Source organism: Odocoileus virginianus, chromosome 12, assembly GCF_023699985.2.
Source record: "Odocoileus virginianus isolate 20LAN1187 ecotype Illinois chromosome 12, Ovbor_1.2, whole genome shotgun sequence".
Taxonomy (NCBI): domain Eukaryota; kingdom Metazoa; phylum Chordata; class Mammalia; order Artiodactyla; family Cervidae; genus Odocoileus; species Odocoileus virginianus.
Window position 1 is genome coordinate 66,203,832 of NC_069685.1, and position 17,696 is coordinate 66,221,527.

General features: G+C 51.7%; 1 protein-coding gene across 1 annotated transcript; it reads right to left on the reverse strand.

Annotated features, from left to right (window-relative positions):
• Positions 1 to 1,303: 1,303 nt before the first annotated feature.
• On the reverse strand, positions 1,304 to 13,727 carry LOC110123565 (PRAME nuclear receptor transcriptional regulator). Its single transcript, XM_020871617.2, is given in 7 exon segments — positions 1,304 to 2,178; positions 3,398 to 4,006; positions 4,301 to 4,559; positions 4,562 to 4,619; positions 5,938 to 6,003; positions 12,876 to 12,983; positions 13,537 to 13,727. Coding segments are annotated over 5 exon segments (1,539 nt in total). The 5' UTR covers positions 5,974 to 6,003; positions 12,876 to 12,983; positions 13,537 to 13,727; the 3' UTR covers positions 1,304 to 1,601.
• Between the last annotated feature and the right edge of the window lie 3,969 nt (positions 13,728 to 17,696).

Here is a 17,696-nt window from a genome sequence, read left to right on the forward strand (position 1 = left end):
TTGCAGGTGGATTCTTTACCATCTGAGCCACCAGGGAAGCTCAAATCAAGGTGATGTTAATTTCCAGGACATTCCTAGATCAAAATTTTGGCCGTCCATGCCGGTCCCGGCTCCTTCGGTCACAAAACGGGGTATAGTTATTTTTAGTTGCTACATCTTCTCTGAATCTTAGAGGACTTGGTCTCAGCAAAGAGTTCTGAAGGGCAGAGAATTAGTTAAAAGCCTCAGTGCTGCCAGGTTGGCAGAGAACCAGGATTTGGAGGAAATTTTTATCTTTACCATGTGGCTTAAGGTAAAAACTTAAGGATTAAGGTTTTAAAAAAAAGTTACAGATGAATCACACGAAGGAGAAAAATGCCAAGTTACACTCAACACTGAAATACTGAAATCGGAAGTGATTTTGATGATTGGGAATGGATTTCCGTCAGCCTTTGAATAAATAATCGTGTAAGTTTTTATTAATGTAAAAACAAAATAAAACCTGTAGGGTATTGTGGCATAAAAGCACATTTAGGTTCTCTTAGAAACTGGAGGCTCAGTTCAATCCCTGGGTTGGGAAGATCTCCTGGAAAAGGACAACAGCTACCCACTGCAGTATTCTCACCTGTAGAATTCCATGGGCAGTGAAGCCTGGCAAGGCTATAGTCCATGGGGTCCCAAAGAGTCAGATTACGGCTGAGCAGTGGGAACGTGGGCACAGCCTGGTGGGTCCGAGGCTCCAGATGGTCTCCATGTGCAGAGAAGCCTGGCAGGCTACAGTCCATGGGGTCCCAGAGTCGGATGTGACTAAGAAGTGGGAAGGTGGGCATGGGCTGGTGAGTCCCAGAGGCTCCAGATGGTCTGCTGGTGAATATCCCCCAGGACTCCGGGCCTGACTTTGCACAGTGAACCCGTCTTGGCACTGCCCAGGGTCCAAGATGGAGGCTTTGCATTTGCTGGATCCACTGGGGAAAATGCTCGAGTCCAGCGCCTGGGTGGGGTTAGCATCGAGGGTCCCTTGGAAGAAGGTTCCCTCCAGTGGTGCTCACTCCTGGACACTTAGTTTGTTCCAGGCCCTGAGGACACACCTTGTGTATGATGACAGACTGAATAGCCTCAGAAATAAGTGAGGAGGTGGATGCCCTGGAAATGAGAACCACAGGGATTGGGTAACAAATGGTGCCCTGAACTCCTGTAGCCGATCCTTGTCCATCAGAGAGCATCTAGGCCCCACTCACGCTCAGGCCCTTTTATTAACCACTAACAGGAGAGTCATGAGTTTAAAGGGGAGAATCATGGTCAGAGATCAGAGAATACCAGATGATTGACACTGAAGTTCCCTTTATTTCTTTGTAACAATCCAACACAGGGGTAATGACCCCTTCAACCTCCCAAGCCCAAATTCCCCCTCCAAAATCCAGATTCACATTTCTAACTTTGTAGGAACACATCTCTCCCCACATCCCACCAACCCCTCCCCCGCCCACTCTGAATCACCTTTCCTTTTCCCGCATGCCCTGAACAACTGTCTGAAACCGTGGTTTGTGTTCCTTCTAGATGCACTGAGGTCTGGGTGGCAGTGTCCCAGTGCCGGGTACAAAGCCCGCAATTCGTGAGCTGGGCTAGGCGGGCACGCAGCAGGGGCACAGGATGGGCTCGGGGTCGTAGAAGGTCCGGTCGCCGCAGTGCGGACAGGGGTTGGCGCTGAACCAGACCACGCCGGGCCGCCCAGACTCGCAGAGCAGCTGCCTGAGGCGGGCGTGCAGCTCAGCCAGGCGGCCCAGGTGCAGGGTGCCGCGCACATCCTCGTAGCTCTCCAGGGGCGCGGGGTAGAGCACGTGGCTGAGCCTGCTCAGCCCCGCGGTGTGCCGCAGCAGGCTCTCCAGCACGGCCATGGAGATGGGGTTGCCACAGAAGCTGAAGGTGGTGAGCTGGGAGCAGCGGCTCAGGGAGGGCAGGAGGGCGCTGAACTGGGAGTCCATGATGCCGCACTCGTCCAGGTCCAGGTCCTGCAGGGTGGCCGAGGTCCTCTCGATCAGGACCTGCAGGGGCTCCAAGTTGAGGCTGGTCAGGTTGACCCCGCTGAGGCCCAGGTCCTTCAGCAGGCTGACGCTCGGGCACTGCGACAGGTACGTCAGGTCTGAGTCTGAAATCAGGCAGTTGGTGATCGACAGGGTCTCCAGAGGGGTCTTCAGGCACCTGGGGAGAGACAGGGCAGTCAGTCCCAGGGACGGAGGTGGTGGGCGGAGGGACGTGGGGAGGAGAGGCCTGTTTCACTGGAACACAGGGTATCTCACTGGCTTGGAGCTGGCCTCTCACCTTCTTGACAAGAAGGCAGGGGGTCTTCCTGGGGGGGGAGGTCAAGCTCACATGGGTATGACCTCCCCCTGCACAAAATGATGAACTATTTCCAATGTGGGAAACAAACAGTAAACAAAAGTTATTTGCCTATTTCAGCTTACTAGTATTTGGTTAGCAGGAATTAAGATGTTTTTACAGGACATGACTAGTTGAATTCAACAGCAGGCTGGATGCAGTGGACATGGGCTGGTGGGTCCCAGCAGTTACAGATGATCCCTGGGTGAATATCCCCCAGATATTCGGAGGCACAAACCGTCCATCACCACCTACAATTCTTTTTTTTTTTCTTTCTTTCTTTCTTTCTTCTGGTTGCTCAGTACACATTTATTCCTAATGCCTGGAGTTTGCAGCTGCCAAAAAGGGAATCAATCCAACTCATTCATAGAAACAGACTAGGCTGAACCCTCTCAGCTTTCATCACTGTATTCAAGGCAGAGCAATAACCTGTTACTGAGGATAGCCTATGTATTCAGAAGTCTTAGAGAAAATAATTATTGTAATTTTGAACTTAGAAGAGATTGGAGTCACTTCAACAATGATACTGATTTGACTTTTTCTCTTCTCTGGACTGCTTAGGAGCCACAATTTTCCCCTCCTGATCCCTCCCTGTCATCTCCAGAATCACCCACTTCCCACAGCTCACCTGGAGCCTAAAACAGCTCAGGACAGAAGTGGCAGATGGGAGGAAGAGACAGAGCTTCAGACTTCAAACCTCACGCTGATGGGCCAATGTCCTTCACGCTTAGTTATGTGTCATCATCTCAGCTGAGACATCACTCTCTTGGGAAGAACTCCCAAGGGCATCTCACCTGGCCCCCACGATGCAGGCTCCCAGCAAGAAGTCCCCTTTGACGGCATCTAACCTAGGCCATGCCTCTGACCCTAACAAGGGAGGTGATGTGACAAGACGCCTGGGGACAGAGCGGCTGGCATTGTGAGGACTTCTGAGTGGCCCATGCACCCTGGCAATGTCCCCAGAGGGCACAGAGCAGACGCCCCGGGGGTAACAAAACGAGACTGGCCTGCTCTGGTCTGCGGAGCTGGCGCCATGCCTCACCTGAGCACCTGGTGCAGGTGGCCCTCGAGGAAGGAGATGGAGTCCAGGTAGAGCTCCTGCAGGTGGGGCAGGTTCAGGAACTGGGCGGTGAGCTGGCCAACGTAGGGCTCCTCCTGGTTGGGGGCAATGCGCGGCAACACGTGGATGTGCGAGAGCAGCAGCCGACGCAGGTTGCCCATGCGGCCCAGGTGCAGCACGAACTTGCCCAGCGTGGCCAGCTTCCAGGTGCAATTCACCTCCAGGTCCTGGACGGAATCCAGCTGCACTACCTTCAGGATCCTCCTGATGGTCTGCATGGGCATGGCGAAGATCCGCAGCTTCTGGCAGCGCAGGCGCAGCAGGCCCCTCCTCTGCTTGGCCTTCTTCAGCAGGCAGCTGAGGGTCTCGTCCAGGGTGTCCTCCTTGAGGCACAGGTCGACCAGCACCTCCACGGGGGCCCGCACCGGCTTCGGCCCCGCCATCGAACCCTCCACTCTGCGCCTCTTCTGCATGGGCTGGGCCGGCTCGGGCTCCAGCAGCGAGCACATGCTGGCCTTAATGCCGGACCACACGGTCCAAAAGTCCTGGTGCGCGTTCCGGCGCAGGTCCAGCACCTGCAGCTTCCACCGCCTGCGGGGCCACGGGGGACACGCTGAGCTGTGCAGAGGCCACTGGGCACCAGGACCCCGCGAGGGCTCTGCACTCCACACACCAGCAGCTCCTCCGGCTTCCGGGCCCGCCTTGGTCCCCACTTTCAGGGACACTGGGGGGTGGGGGGTTGGGCCCACGGGCCTTTTGTCCCCTCTTCCCTTCAACCAGTCCTGTACACCCGAACACCTGTTCCCAGGTGACCCCGCACCCTCCCGCTCTGGCTGCATCTTGCTGACACCCCCAGGCCTCCCCAGTCTGCCAGGTCGACCTTACCTGGGGCGGACCTCCTGAGCAAGCAGGACGTCCAGGCCGTCAAGTGCAGCCTGGAAGGTCTCCAGATGAGGCTGGTGGTCCTTCATCAGGGCCCCCAGCGGGAGGCAGGGGAAGGGCCAGGCCTGCACCATCGCCTTCAGGGCCTGGGTGTGCTTCCCGGCAAAGGCCGCCGTAAACAGCGGTGGGAAGAGCTCAATGGGCAGCTCTTCCAGGGCCGCAATGGTCAACGCCTCATTCTGCAGCAGGCTCTGGCGGCCAACTCCAGGAGTCGGGGTGGGGCCTGGACGCCCATCCTGAAGAATCTACTCTGGAACAAGTCCTGGGGGGATGTCAGAGAGCAAGGGCGGTGGGGGTCCTTCTCCAGCCAAGGACCCAGGAGACCCTGCTGTCCCTCCACCCTCAGGGAACCCAATGCAAGGTCAGATACATCCTCTGGCCACAAAGTCACAGCTTTGGCCCCACTGGCACCAGGACAAGCCTATCTCTCCAGGCAGCAAGGAGGGAAAGGTGACCTGTTGCCCCATCCCATATCTACTGGCTGCTGCATTTAATCCCAGCCCTGCTGGCCGGTGGATACCTAGGAGTCTTGACAGCTGACCCCGCTCTCTTCACAGAAAGCTTCTGATTAATTACTCAAGGGCTGAAATCAGGAATAAGGAGTTTAGCCCAACACAGCCTGTCTCTAAACTCCAACCAATAACTCACACAATGGGTGCTGTTACGCCACTTAATATAAAGACATACCTTTCACTGTGTGTCTCTTCTACAAATGTTATCACCACTCAGTTCAGTGGAGCAAAGCGCTCACATTCAGAACAAAGCCTCCACTCTTTAAACTATTCTACAGGTTTTTTTTTTGGTATTCCATGGAATTAAAAAACAGTTTTTCGTTTTAAAGACAAAAAGAAACCCCCAAAACCCTTTAAACTAGTAAAATCACAAAACTATAAAATGATATGAACTATAATCACTGGTCACAAACTAAAATGTAAAATGTCACCCCAAAATTCCTAATTAGATGTCTTTCATCAAATCAATTTCAGGAACTTCCCTGGCAGTTCAGTGAGGAGGACTCTGTGCTTTCACTGCAGGGGCACGAGTTCTATCCCCATCCGGGAACTAAGACCCCAGATGCTGTTCGTGTGGCCCCATTCCCTCATTCTCACTCCATCCTACCCCATCCCCCTCGCCCACCCACCCCCCTGCCAAATTCTATTTGGTTAAGAAATATTTTAACAGTCTGTACAAGTGGCGAAAATTAGAGAAGAAACCAAACTGTCTGGGATAAAGGCAAAACTGCATGTAGAAGCAAAAGCAAAGCATGCAACTGCCATCGTGAATGGAAAGGCAAAGAACATTCTCTACAGGATCGTGGCCTGTCCCAAGAAGACCCCAGCAGGGGCAGTTGTCAGAGCCCGAGGCTCCAGCATGGAGCAGTGTGCTCAGGCCTGAGTCCCTCTTCTCCTTCTAGGACACACTTTTCAGATTCTGGCTGAAATTTCCATTTCTGGCTAAAGTGCTCTCTTACTACTGATCACCATCCAGTTAAGGCTGAGTGGGTTTTTTACTTTTTCACTACATACAACTGTTGGGATCCTATGTCTGTTCACAAAAGCAAAATATAAAAGAAAACCAACCTGAAGGCACATTCGTTGGGGTAGTTTGGGCCACATCAAAATCACCCAATGTTCACGTTCAGACAGCTTTGTGAGGATGGTGGTGTCACCCCAGAAGAAAAAGAAACAAAGTAAGATTCCAGAGTATCACACTGTCACTTACACATTACCCCACACATGGAAACATGTGCCCATTCACGGGGGAACAGATGGGTAATGCAGGGATGGGGGGGTCTTCCAGATTTTGAGGGTCCATGCTTCCCTGGAACTGGTGAGGTCAAAATGACACCTAGGAGCTGGCCACGAGAACAGAGGGACCAGACATTTGTAATGAAACCAAGGAAAGTACCCAAGACAAGTGTGTTTTGTTTGGAAGAATTCAAAGACTTTTCTTAGGATAGGCTTGAGAAATTGCCAGAAGGAGTGGCTAAGAAGGGACCAGGTGGATCCCTTAAACCCAAGGCAAAATCAAGATCCAGCTTCCTCCCTCCCTGGAGGCAAAGGGCACTTCCTCCCTGAAACTAGACTAAATTTAGGAATGTGGGCTGGGAGAGGATGGAACTCTTTTGGCTGGCCAAACCTGGGACACGCCTTGTTCTGCCTGAAAGCCACTGAGGGGTTAGGGTCATGGGCTCTCCTGAAGGGAAATCAACGTGGGCCAAGGACACAAATCTGTGTCAGCAAACGGCTGCAACCAGAGGCTCAGGTGTCCTGCTGCACATCCCAGCCTGGGCTCTGTCCAGCGACCTGTACCCTCACCATGACCTTCAAAGGATCCTTCCCAAGTGAAGCTGGGTCACCGGACGTCCCCTCAGGGCCACTGAGCAAGTAACGCAAAGCGCTTTCGAAACCCCCCACCCCCACTCCTCTCCTTCCCCTAAGGCTCTCACTTAAAACAGATTCTGGTGGGGGCTCAACTTTAAGCCCACAAATACAATTCCGTTTTTCCTTTGCGCTGCATTAAGCATAGGTAACAACACGGACTTTCTCCCTGGGGAGGCGCAAAGCCTGCATCAAAAGGTCTGTGGTGAAGCTCCTGCTGGGCTGGCTGGCGCGCTGGCTCTGCCGCGGTCTCAGAACACAGACGGACGGAACCTCTCCACCCCCGGCATTGTGACGCCCCAACAGTTCTCCTATTTGGAGGGTGAGAAGGCGGCCTTCCCTGAAGGATACTCTGCAGTCTGGTAACTTCCCAGAGACGGCATTCACCAAATTCCTACCATCCCCACCAGCAGCCAGCACTGTGGGCGTCCCGGAAGGAGAACCCTAAAACAGGGCTAAACTGGAAGGTGCCTTGTGGGCATTTTAACTTCCGGCAATCACCTTGACCAATCAGCTGCAGGAGCTCAAGATGCGCAACAAAGATAACCATCAAGTCCCTGATTAAGAGCAGCCAAAGTGACACTGACACTTTTCAGCAGTACCTCAAAACACTTTCAGAGAGAAGCCGAAGTTCACCCCTGGTTTCCTTTTCAGCCTGGTGAGCCTGAGACTCAGCCAAGGGAGGACGCTGTCGTGCTTCACGAAGGAGTAACCGGAAAACCCACTTGGGCAAAGATGGATGGATGGATGGACAGATCTGCCCCACTGAACATTAGGGAGAGCTAGACGACTTCACAGGGACTTGGGGAAACAGGAAACAGCAGAGGTCTAAGTTTGGGATGTTTCCATGGCAACTCAGCATCCAGGAGATCTAAGGATGCAGGAGGGACCACTGTCTTCAAATGATCTAAAAACAGGAAGTATCAGCCAAAAAGTCTTTCTAAGTGACGCAGGGGACTCCTCTGTCCACCTCCAGCTCCACAGACTGTGTGCGTGTAGGGGACTCACCGGACACAGCAGCACTAGGGGCTCATCTGCATGAAGAAGTGTTCTTCCTGCCTAGTGTCAGGTCTGGCCCAGGACGACTCCCAGGACCCACATGTGAGTCCATCTGGGGGACATTTCTACCTGTTTTTGTTCTCTGAGCTCATTTCGGGGTGGGAAGAGCTCATCCCTCTCTAGTTGCAGAATTCCTTCTGTGACTGCAAAGCATCTGCTCCCCAGGGCCTTCCTAGGGTCTTTAGAATGCATCTGTGCCCAAAGAGGCACTAGAAATGATGGAAGATGTCCCTTCCTGGCTTTTGGAAGAAGACCACAGCCTGGCTGGTCCTCAGAGGCCCCAGGCTGACAAGCCTTGGGGACCTGGCTGATGGTGGCTCTCCAGACCCATCCTCCGCAGACAAGATCCCACCTGGAGTTCCAGTATGTCTGTCCTCCCTCCACTCTGGAGTCAGATCTCTTTACCCTGGAATATTCTGCTTTCTGGGTCTTTCGAAAAAGGTCTCTCCAAGCCCTCTCTGCCTCTTCCTGTGCTTGGCAAGACAGATTCAATGACATCTAGACATAAACAAAAGAGGTTCCCTCCTTCTTCCTCCCCAGTGAAGACTTGCCAGATGTCCAGATCACCCTAACTCTAGCCAGTTACTCCTGAGGGTGGTGCTCCTAGAGGCAAAGCAGCAATAGGGTGAAGTGGGGGGGGGGCGGGGTGCAGGCGGTGGGAGGTTGAGAGTCCACTCCAGGCAGGTAGGACTGGGCAGGGGGTAGCCCAGAACAAGGGGGAGGGAGGAAATGACAGCAGGACTAGGGGCCTGGTCTCCTGGCTCTCAGAGCTGCGTCTCATTTGCAGGAGTGGTGGAGGGATCACTGAGGGCGCTGCAGCCTGCACTCGGGGGCTGGGAGTGTCCCCGGTGCCAGGGACAGAATAATAGAACACAATGATCGAACAGTTAGCTCGATACTCCATCAGGGAACTGCAGATAGAGAAGAAACTTAACGGGGTTTTGGGAGACCACAATAAGACTAATGACACTCAAGAAAGTAATGGGAAAATTCTAAAACATGTAGGCTTGCTCGATTCATAAAGCAAAACAAGTCATCTAACATCAAAGCCAGGTTGGCTTGCTTAAATCAAGCTAACTTGCTTAGCAACAAAACCATGCAACAGAAGCATGAAACACGGCCCCAGATAATAAAACAGTGGTGGCGTGAGACTTACATTCTGCCTCGTGAGCTCCGTGAGTTAAAAACCCCCAAAACATGCTCTTTGGCCCCTAAGGCATGTTCTTTCCACAATGCCCCCGAAACAATAGCAGAAAACAAGACCTACAACCTGCCCAGTGGTGTCATCAAGTTAGTGACCCCCAAAACAGGCTCTGTGCATACAAAATACAATCACTTATGGAAAGGTGAGTTTTCAAAATGAAAGACCTGCATTGTACTGAGACCTAAAAATATCTTTCCCAAGTAATATGACAGGGAAGTCTAGTGTGCTACAGTCCATGGGTTCGCAAAGAGTCGGATACGACTGAGCAACTGAACTGAACTAGGATAGTCCTAGCCTGACCATGTAGAGCAGGACAAGTAAACTTCCCTGCCCTGCCTGGAGGAGGCACTGATGATGGAAACGTGATATCTACTCAAGAAAAAGAAGGTCTTTCCCCTCCCCCTTCCTGATTATGAAAGCGTGACGCACTGAGCACTGAGGCAGCACGTGCCCGTGAGCCTCACAGGTGTCCTACTCTGACCCATCACCTCTTTCCACCACTGTGCTTCCCACCTCATTTCTTTCTAGTATTAAGTATTAGTCCCTTAGGCGTGTCCCACTTTTTGAGACCCCATAGACTGTAGCCCACCAGGCTCCTCTGTCCATGGGATTCTCTAGGCAAAAATACTGGGGTGGGTTGCCATTCCCGACTCCAGGGGACCTTCCTAACTGTACATAAAGGAGACTTCATTAATATGCAGTAGAGGATACCCCCAGTTAAACTTTACAGAAAACTGCCTCTTGAGTCTTTAAATTCCATACCAACTCTATACCTCTGCTTGGCCGATTATTTAGGTTTTAAGGTGAATGACCTGGGGCTACGTGTTCCATCATGAGACATAAAGGACTGTGGTGCCAGAGCTCTTTGGAGCCCTGGAAACAACACCGAATGGTTTCACAGGGTCCGACTCTGTTCTTCTTTGCCTAGGGGAGATGCCAGTGGCTGCCCCCGCTTCCTGACTCCACGGGCACACGGAGGGAGCTCAAGACTGGATACATAGATGCGAGCGGTTCAGAGAGGAGTGGGTGGGGGCAGCCTGGGGGAGGCGTTTCTAATATTTACCAAGTGGCTGGGGGGCATCATTCTGGGTGACGGGGAGGCACACCTCGTGAAACTGTCATGCTCATCTTCTAGTTAGAAGTATGTGTGAGGGAGGTGACATACAACGTAAGTATAACTAACACTGTTTTATGTTAGGTGACATACAACACAAGTATAACTAATGCTGTTTTATGTTAGATATAAAAGTTAATACAGTAAACCCCAAGAGTTCTCATCAAAACAATACTTTTTTCTATTTAATTTTGTATCCATATGAAAAGATGTTCAGTAGACTAACTGTGCTCATCACTGCAGGATGGATGTAAATGGACTCATGATGCTGAACCCGTTAAAACTTACACAGGGCTATATGTCAATTCTATTAATATCTCAGTAAGACTGAAAAGAAAAAAAGTCATGATCTTCCACTCAGGGTGTCTGAACAAACGAAAAGCAAGCAAGCCTCAAAAATAATGACAGGCAAACCTGATCTGTACAGTGGAGCAGGGCCACCAGGGTGACCACTCATGCTGAAACTGCAAAGCCAACCTTCATAATCTTAGGCACAATTATGATATTTTCCCACAGCCATTACATATTTTTTTAAAGTTAAGAACCCTGTTACACTAACTGTTGTAAATGTTTATTGTTCAGTCACTCAGTCCTGTCTGACTCTGAGACTCCATGAACCTTAGCACACCAGGATTCCCTGTCCTTCACTGTCTCCCAGAGTTTGCTCAAACTCATGTCTATTGAGTCAGTGATGCCATCCATCCATTTTGTCCTCTGTTGTCCCCTTCTCCTCCTGTCTTCCATTCCCAGCATCAGAGTCTTTTCCAATGAGTCAGCTCTTCACATCAGATGGCCAAAGTTTTGGAGCTTCAGCTTCAACATCAGCCCTTCCAATAATATTCAGGGTTGATCTCCTTTAGGACTGACTGGTTATAAATGTTTAGAGAAACAAAAATGCTAAAGCTATTTTTTTTTTTTTTTTGGTATTCTATGATCTTAAGCATTGAGAATTAAAGTGTTTCATTTCTTTGCAAAAAAGTCAACAAGGAGTCCTTTCAACTCTGCTCCCTTTATTCTCAGCACATAACTTTCAACTGGAGGTGAGGATCTTTCCTATGCACAACCTGGCCAACTGTCACCTACTTCCTAAGCCTGGATCTGCTTCCAACATCTCGTTTTCTTTGTGCTTTCAGGCCTGATACTATCTCCAAGTTTCTTTATCACTACCACCTGAAGTAATATTTGCTGGCATCATGCCTCTAAGACATCTTCATTTCTTTTGTCACAAACACGCTCTTTATTCAAGTTTTTCCAGGGGACGGGGAATGGGAGCCTGAAGCTGGATTCTGAATCAAAATGACAATACCTGGTATTTGGCAGAATTTAAATCAAGTGTTTCACTTTCCGCATCTCAGCTTCTTCAAGAACTGAAACATCGTCAGCAGGGGCCTTTTCACAGGCAGGGCTGGGGCTCAGAAGACTGTCACAGAGGGGCCACGGACAGTCACAGGGCAGCGGTGCCTCTGGCCAGGTCCGGGGCTCCCCAAGCCATCTCTGGGCCAGTCTGGTAGGGCGGTGTGCCCAGGCAAGTCTCTGAGGACTGGAATACCCAACTCTGTGTCTGGGCAGCAAAAAGGCTGGGACTACTAGAGCACAGAACAGGAGCCTCCATTTAGGGGACACCACCCACCACAGTCTAGGGACTCAGCAGGTCTGTGGTACTGCCAGGTCATCCAGGAGGATGGGGCAACAGTGCAACATTCGGGGAGAAATCCAGAAAGGCCTAGATTTACACCTTACCTCAGCTCAACAGCTGTCCTCCAAGGGTTCAGGCTCAGGCCATCTCCCAGGAGGAAACCTCCCAGTACTGCCTGCCCTCCTCAGGGGCAAGTAGGCAGATTTTCTGATGGGGTGTCACCGGCAGGATCTAGGGAGCAGCTGTGCAGAGGCCCCTCCCACAGGTGAGGCAGGAGATATGAAGGATGTGGGGACCCTGGTCCAGTGCCGTGACTGCAGAAGCAGAGCTCTGGGACTCTCTGCCGTGGGCTGGGCTCTGATCACACACTGCACAGGAAGGGGACTGGCTGGCAGCCCCAGGCTGACCCTTTTCTCCCTCTGCCCTGAACTCCCCTGGATTCATGACCCTGACCTCTCCTCTTTGCACATCTTCCTCCTCTCAGGGTCCTGGCCCCAGTCTGTCCTGACACAGACACTCAAGAGTCTGCAGCTCTGGGAGAGAGGGTCCACACATTCTGCTCTGGAGACAGCAGTGATACTGGGGGTTACAGCCAGGTGTGCAGGGATCAGCAGGGCCCAAGGGCTGTCCAGCACCCCCAGTGCATAAACCCATTCATCCTTGCCCTTGGGGTCCCTCACCATTCTCCATTCCACGTCTGGCCACACAACCTCCCTGGCCTCCTCCACCTGCAGCTGGAGGACTCACTCCGTTGCCTGAGTGCTTTCTTTCCAGGAGCACCTCACTCCCAGGGGTCCCACATTTAGGGAGAGCAAAACCTCCCTGGGCTCACCACCCAGCCCTTGTCCAATACCACACAGGGGTCGAGTGTCTTAGAGACTGAAACCAGCCTCTCAAGCATAGGTTCTGAACCTAACCGTGGCTTCGGGAATGGGTCCCCAACACACTGCACCTGCCTCTTCTAAGACAGCAGCAGGACCAAAGCTCTCTTAGGAAAATAACTAGGAAAACTAAAGGGTGCTCATCCTCCTCCTGCCCTGAAGGCCTGAGGCCACAGACGCTACCCAGCTCCACGATGATCAGCACAGAGGGGGCACCAGAGGTGGCGAAGGGGACCAGCTTACCTGAAGATGACTTCCACCCGCACTGGTTCAGCTTACAATGGCCTCAGGTCCTCAAACACCTGGATTCCCTGGTCTCCTATCCTCTCAGTCACCCGTGTCCACCCAAGCCTGAGAGGAAGAACCAAAATGCTCCAAAAACAAGAAGACGGTGTGTTAACACGTATATTTAGGAAGCCGGAAAGCAAACTGAAAACTGGAGCGCCAACCCCGCCATGTGAGTGCAAGTCTCCTCTTATCTCCAAAGCTGAGCAATTTCTCAACGGCTGGACCAGCGGACAAGCGAAGCACCGAGCTGGCGCCCGGGTCAAAGGGCCCTTGCTCTAAGGACACCGACTACCGTCCCACAGCCCCGTTTCTGTCCCTTTCTCGGCCCTCCACGCCCTGGAACCTCCAGAGGGAACCCCACGTCCGGTGCCAAGTGGCAGCACACCCTGGTCCGCTGGATTATTGCGTCCACAGCGTGGCTCCACGGCCTCTTTCCGGAGCACGTGGCCCCGGCTGGCTCAAGGCCGGCTCCTTACCCGCTTCAGCCTTAACTCCAGCCCCCAGGCCTGACAACTCGTTTTAGGCCGGCAAATAGAATTAGGGGTCCGTGGGGCGAACGAGGGACTAGTTCAAGGTCACCCCGCGGGAAAGCGGGGGACCCAAAGCGGGAACTTACGGTTTGTACGGCCGCGCTTCGCCTCGTGGTCCCCGCTGAACGCTGAGCAGTGACTCAGCAGCTACGTGCCCGGAAACCACGTTAACACGACCAATCCCAGCTTCTGTTTCCTCCCGGAGCAAATCTCACGAGATCTTGGGATCGTGAGTGGGGTCTCCCAGGGAGTCCAGCAGGGGCTTATTTTAAGAGGCGGGGAGGGCACGGAGAGAGGGGGAGGGGTGGCGCCCGAGGCCACGCCCCCAGGCTGGCGGGGGAGGGGGCCTGAGGGTGTGTAGGGTGTGGCTGGGCGGGGTGGGGCGGGTAGGGTGTGGGAAGGGGGAAGAGTGGCCTTAGGCAATAGGCGTGGAACGGGGTGGGGTGTGGGGAATGGGTGAGGAGGGAGTAGGGCGGGTTGGAAGTGGTGGGAGGGAGGGAAAGCGGCAGGGAGGGCTGGGTGAGAGATCAAGGGTGGTGAGACGGGGGGTGGGAAGTGCAGTAGGTGGGGGGTGGGTAAGGTGCTGATAGCGGGATGCGATCGGCGTGGAGTGGAAGGGGGTGGGGGACGGAGTGAGGCAGGGATAGAGATGAGCACAGGACGAGGGCGGTGGTCAGGATGAGGGGGCAGTGGGGATAGGGGGACGGAATGGGGAGGGCACGGGATGGAAGAAGGGAGTGGGGGTGACGTGGGAGGAAGGGGCCCTCGAGATCCGGAGGGAGAAGGCGAGGGGTAGAACGCCCCACCTCCAGCCCTCTACCCACTGCACCTCTGTCTGTGCTTCCAAAACCCCTTTTCCTCTGTCTGGGTCTAAGGCCCCCTGAGCAGAGGTTCTCTCCCCACCCCCACCTTCCTCATAAGGTGTCCCTCCCCTTCCCCATTCCAATGCCCCCACTCTGGACTTTACCACTTATGTGACCCCTGGGTCAGGGGAGACTCCAGTTCAGGGTCCATTAGACTCCCCTCTCTCGAGATCATGCTTCCCACCCCTTCTACTTGAGTCCCTGCCCCACCCCCTCAATTTGGTTTTCAATTTTTTTCAGAAGCCAAACAATTCCTGCGTCTCGTTTCCTCACCTCTGTCTGATCTCCGAAGCCCCTCCAATGTCCTCAGCTTGAGCTGGGCCTGAGCACAGGCTTCTCCTCTTTCCACCAAAGGTCCCCTTCAGACAAAGTCGGGACAGGGCCTGGGCCCGGAAAATGTGGGCAGGACCCTCTGAAGCGGTGCCCCTCAAACCAGGGGAAGTGATGTCTGGGCCTCCAGGGGGCACCAGGTACCTGGAATCCAGGACGATTTTGGTGCCTGCTTCCTCCCAGCCCTTGGAGGGGAGAAAGTCTGGCTTCTGGATAGATGTAAGGGCCAGGTGGCTGAGGAGTCTTGCCTGGAGGGGTTACAAGCCAAACAGAGCCCCACTCATTCATGCTAGCCTGGGGGGCCTCCTTCGGATCCGCACTCAAGCCTGGTAAACACTTGGCATCCTCAGACTGTGAGGCTGTGTTTTTCTAAAGGTGGGGTCTGGCGCTGTGTCCTTGTCATCCCAGTGACCCTAAATCTTTAACCACAGGCCATTGGCAGGTCCTGGTGGCTGAGAGGGCAGTAGGGATGGCTGTTTTTCATGTCTCTTCCTGCCATTCTGGCAGACGTCCCTGTACCTGAGCTTAAGGTGTCCAGCTATACACATGGATGGATGGGTGGATAGATACATAGGTAAATGCAAATGAGAGCATAGTGTTGATCCCCCTGGACTTGAAATTGTCACCTGAAACAGGGCTGATAAAAACTCAATTTTTTCACCTTGGAACAGGAGGTTCAGCCCTTCCGTCCTTCCTCTCATCCAGACTCATTCAACAAACATTTCTCCTTTAGAGACTGCTGGTGCAATGCTCAAGGAGACACATGCTCATAAATTTTAGGGAGGAAATAGAAAAAAAAACAAGACCACTGTTTCAAAATTGTTACTGATGTTCAGTTGCTCTATTGTGTACAATTCTGCAATCCCATGGACTGCAGCATGCCAGGTTTCCCTGTCCATCACCAACTCCCAGAGCTTGCTCAAACTCATGCCCATTGAGTTGGTGATGTCATCCAACCATCTAGTCCTCTGTAGCCCCTGTCTTCTCCTGCCCTCAACCTTTCCCAGCATCAGGGTTTTTTCCATTGAGTTGGTTCTTTGCATTAGGTGGCCAAAATATTAGAGCATCAGCTTCAGCATCAGTCCTTCCAATGAATAATCAAGGTTGATTATCTTTCAGATTGACTGGTTTTATCTACTTGCTGTCCAAGGGGTAAACATGACTGTAATTCATTCATTTTATTGCTTCAAGCAGTGCTCACAATGTTTACCTATTCCTGGTGCTAGATTAGGCCTGACATAGACCAAGAGGTGAAAGTTACAGGGATGAAAGTTAAATGTACGCCCTCCTGGGATACATGTAATTCATATTTATGAACATTGTAGGTAAGTGTGTCAAGACATCGAGAAGATGGTCACTAAAATGATAACACTGGCCATGGTGAAATACTTTTCTATATTTTGGGGAACCACTTCCATCGTACATGGAACAACATGGAAGAACAGTTCAGTTCAGTTCAGTCACTCAGTTGAGTCTGACTCTGTGACCCCATGAACTGCAGCACGCCAGGCCTCCCTGTCCATCACCAACTCCCAGAGTCCATCCAAACCCATGTCCATTGAATTGGTGATGCCATCCAACCATCTCATCCTCTGTCATCCCCTTCTCCTCCTGCCCTCAATCTTTCCCAGCATCAGGGTCTTTTCTAATGAGTCAGCTCTTTGCATCAGGTGGCCAAAGTATTGGAGTTTCAGCTTCAACATCAGTCCTTCCAATGAACGCCCAGGACTGATCTCCTTTAGGATGGACTGGTTGGATCTCCTTGCAGTCCAAGGCACTCTCAAGAGTCTTCTTCAACACCATAGTTCAAAGGTATCAACTCTTTGTCACTCAGCTTTCTTTATAGTCCAACTCTCGCATCCATACATGACCACTGGAAAAGCCATAGCCTTGACTAGACGGACCTTTGTTGGCAAAGTAATGTCTCTGCTTTTCAATATGCTGTCTAGGTTGGTCATAACTTTCCTTCCAAGGAGTCAGTGTCTTTTAATTTCATGGCTATAATCACCATCTGCAGTGATTTTGGAGCCCCCAAAAATAAAGTCAGCCACTGTTTCCACTGTTTCCCCATCTATTTGCCATGAAGTGATAGGACCAGATACCATGATCTTAGTTTTCTGAATATTGGGCTTTAAGCCAACTTTTTCACTCTCCTCTTTCACTTTCGTTAAGAGGCTCTTTAGTTCTTCTTCACTTTCTGCCATAAGGGTCATGTCATCTGCATATCTGAGGTTATTGATATTTCTCCCGGCAATCTTGATTCCAGCTTGTGTTTCCTCCAGCCCAGCGTTTCTCATGATGTACTCTGCACATAAGTTAAAAAAGCAGGGTGACAATATACAGCCTTGATGTACTCCTTTTCCTATTTGGAACCAGTCTGTTGTTCCATGTCCAGTTCTAACTGTTGCTTCCTGACCTGCAACAGGTTTCTCTAGAAGCAGGTCAGGTGGTCTGGTATTCCCATCTCTTTCAGAATTTTCCACAGTTTATTGTGATCCACACAGTCAAAGGCTTTGGCATAGTCAATAAAGCAGAAATAGATGTTTTTCTGGAACTCTCTTCCTTTTTCAATGATCCAGCGGATGTTAGCAATTTGATCTCTGGTTCCTCTGCCTTTTCTAAAACCAGCTTGAACATCTGGAAGTTCACAGTTCACGTATTACTGAAGCCTGGCTTGGAGAATTTTGAGCATTACTTTTCTAGCGTGTGAGATGAGTGCAATTGTGCAGTACTTTGAGCATCCTTTGGCATGCCTTTCTTTGGGATTAGAATGAAAATTGACCTTTTCCAGTCCTGTGGCCACTGCTGAGTTTTCCAACTTTGCTGGCATATTGAGTGCAGCACTTTCACAGCATCATCTTTCAGGATTTGAAATAGCTCAACTGGAATTCCATCACCTCCACTAATTTTGTAATGATGCTTCCTAAGGCTAACTTGACTTCACATTCCAGGATGTCTGGCTCTAGGTGAGTGTGAGTGATCACTCCATCATGATTATGTGAGTCCTGAAGATCTTTTTTACACAGTTCTTCTGTGTATTCTTGCCTCCTCTT